The 2,381-nt window shown below is 50.9% G+C and overlaps 1 protein-coding gene across 1 annotated transcript; it reads right to left on the bottom strand.

Annotated features, from left to right (window-relative positions):
- Positions 1–409: 409 nt before the first annotated feature.
- LOC108767512 (zinc finger protein 813) lies at positions 410–2,109 on the bottom strand. Its single transcript, XM_018517428.1, has one exon. It carries the CDS (start codon positions 1,874–1,876, stop codon positions 410–412), a length of 1,467 nt encoding a protein of 488 aa, XP_018372930.1. The 5' UTR covers positions 1,877–2,109.
- Positions 2,110–2,381: the final 272 nt, after the last annotated feature.

The raw sequence follows: 2,381 nt of genomic DNA on the forward strand, positions 1-2,381 counted from the left end.
AAAACAGCAAAAATAAAATAAAATAAAACAAACAAAAAGTTATGATAAAATAAACGGTAACGAGATAAAATATAATAAAATCATAAAACGATAATAACAAGTAAAAATCAAGTGTCCCTTCTTTAACAACAATAACAATAATGCTCTTGCTCTTTCATATTAATTTTCGATTGTTTTTCTTTTCTTATTTCTTCCCTTAAGGATAGGAGAATTTAATCATAACCCCATAAAATGAGTGACTAAGATCTCTCTTAGAAAAAGCGTACTGAGCATTTTGATTGTATACTCATTACGAAAACTGCCGAATCAAGAATGAGAACGAAAAAAATGTCATCGTTTCTTACAAATCGAGGCCGAATCTCCAGTAGAGCCCAGGTCGTCTCGGCAGAGGTCTCGCCGGAAATTGGTGTCAAGTCATCTCGTTGGTCAACTGGCTGGTCGGAACTGTCTGGACGATGTCGGATTTACCGATGACTTCCTGACTGTCGACTCCGACGTTGTTGTTATTATTATTGCTGACGTTGTTATTGGTCTCAGGATGTTGAGTGGCGAGATGTTTGCGCAGGGCAGCTTGCCTCGTGAACTTGGCCTCGCATCTGGTGCACGGGATCTCAGCGTTGTTCCCCGACGACGTAGACGACGACGTAGATGACGACGTAGTGGAACTGTCAGTGTTGGGTAGTCTGGGTTTATGCCAACGTCGATGAGACGCTAAATTAGCCGGGCAGGAAAACCGCTTGTCGCATTCGGGACAACGATACTCCACGTGGGCGATTCGGGAGCATCGGTGTTGCGCCAACTGGAAGGCGTCCTCGTGCAGCTGCCGACAGAGCTTACACTGATACGGTCCGAGCCGATTTTCGATCTTGGCTAACTCGGCGCGCGCCTCCTCCGTGACCTCGACAATGTTGAAGGCGGGATCGATGTCGCCGGTCACCACCGCCTCGTCCGGACCCAAGATGACGGTGCCCGATACCGGGCTGCTGGTGTCCTCGTCGAATTTGAGCCGCCTGGCGTGTTTCTTCTTGGGCCTCTGGGCGACGGTTTTCTCGTTGCTAAGGGTCGTCTGCTTTGGGGTCGATAAGGAAGAGTGCCCGTTGGCGGACACCCCCGAGGACGATAAGATGAGATCTTCCTCTCGGACTCTTCTCCTAGGACACTGAGGCGGTGATGGTGTACTAGGCGGGGTCATTGGCGCGTGCACACTTTGAAGATGTTGCTGCGGTGTTAAAAGCAATTGCTGGTGATAACTCTGCATCGATTGCAAGTGCGTTGGACTTGCCAAAAGGAGCTTCTGATTATGCAGGTGATACTTTGAGGCGAGTTCACTTCCGGGATATGGCGGCAATCGAGTAGTTTCTTCGGGAAAATGAAACTTGTCGACAATCGAATCGTGAAAGCGAGGCGATTCCTTATTAAGGATCAATCGTTCGTACTGATGGCTCTGATGGCTCTGATGGCTCTGCGCCGAGGAGCTTCGTAAGGCGTCCAAATCGTCGACGATCAGCTGTTGATCCTCCTCGCTATCTCTGCGAGCTTGTTCTTCGGGACGAGCTTGGACTTCCTCGCGGATCCTGAGATCTTTCTCGACACCCACTTCGATCATCTCTTCTGTCTTCGGGGTATTCGGCGTCGGTGGCGGCTTCAAGGACAGATCCAACGGACACGGCGTCGAAGATCTCGAGGACTCCCAGGATAATGATGCATGATGTTCAGTTGGTGGGATTCGTGAGTAAATCGGCGAGGATGGATCCTCCATTGGGATATGCCACGTGGTCGCCGGCGCAGCGTAAGTAGGATGAATTTCTTCGCTGTAATAGCTCATGTAATTAAGACCCGGAGCCAAAAAGGCCCGCGGTAAAGCGCCGTGTAGCATCTTTACCTACTTCTTTCTTATCCGCCCGCTGGATTTTCTTCAAAACTCGCGCTGCGCCTTTCGTTTCTCGCTTTGCGTTTCCATGTCGAGCGGCAGATTTCGCACGACACGTTGCCGAGGGAAGTTTAAAAACGACCAACTGTCACGAGAGGACACTCTCACTGGGGCAAGAAATACTGGACTTTCGACAACAGGGATACCCTCTTAAAGTCTCTGGATAATACGACGTACGTCTTCCCTCGGCTGTCGGGCGTCGTGTGGCAGAATCCGCTTCTGCTGCGTCTCGTTTATGCCCGTACGCTCCGCCCGGGCAGCCACCGCTCGTTGGACACTCATTGGTCGACGCGTTTCCACCCTCTCTCTGTTCCCTCACCAAACGCATGCGTGCTCGTCCGAACTCCGAATGCGTGACGCGCCTCTCGGCGCGGGTAAACGCTACCGAGCAGCTGGTGGGGTGGAGAGTTGCTCGTCTGGCTGACTGCTCGCTAAAGTCTACTTGCGAAGC

This window comes from Trachymyrmex cornetzi, unplaced genomic scaffold (genome assembly GCF_001594075.2).
Source record: "Trachymyrmex cornetzi isolate Tcor2-1 unplaced genomic scaffold, Tcor1.1 scaffold121, whole genome shotgun sequence".
Lineage (NCBI taxonomy): Eukaryota > Metazoa > Arthropoda > Insecta > Hymenoptera > Formicidae > Trachymyrmex > Trachymyrmex cornetzi.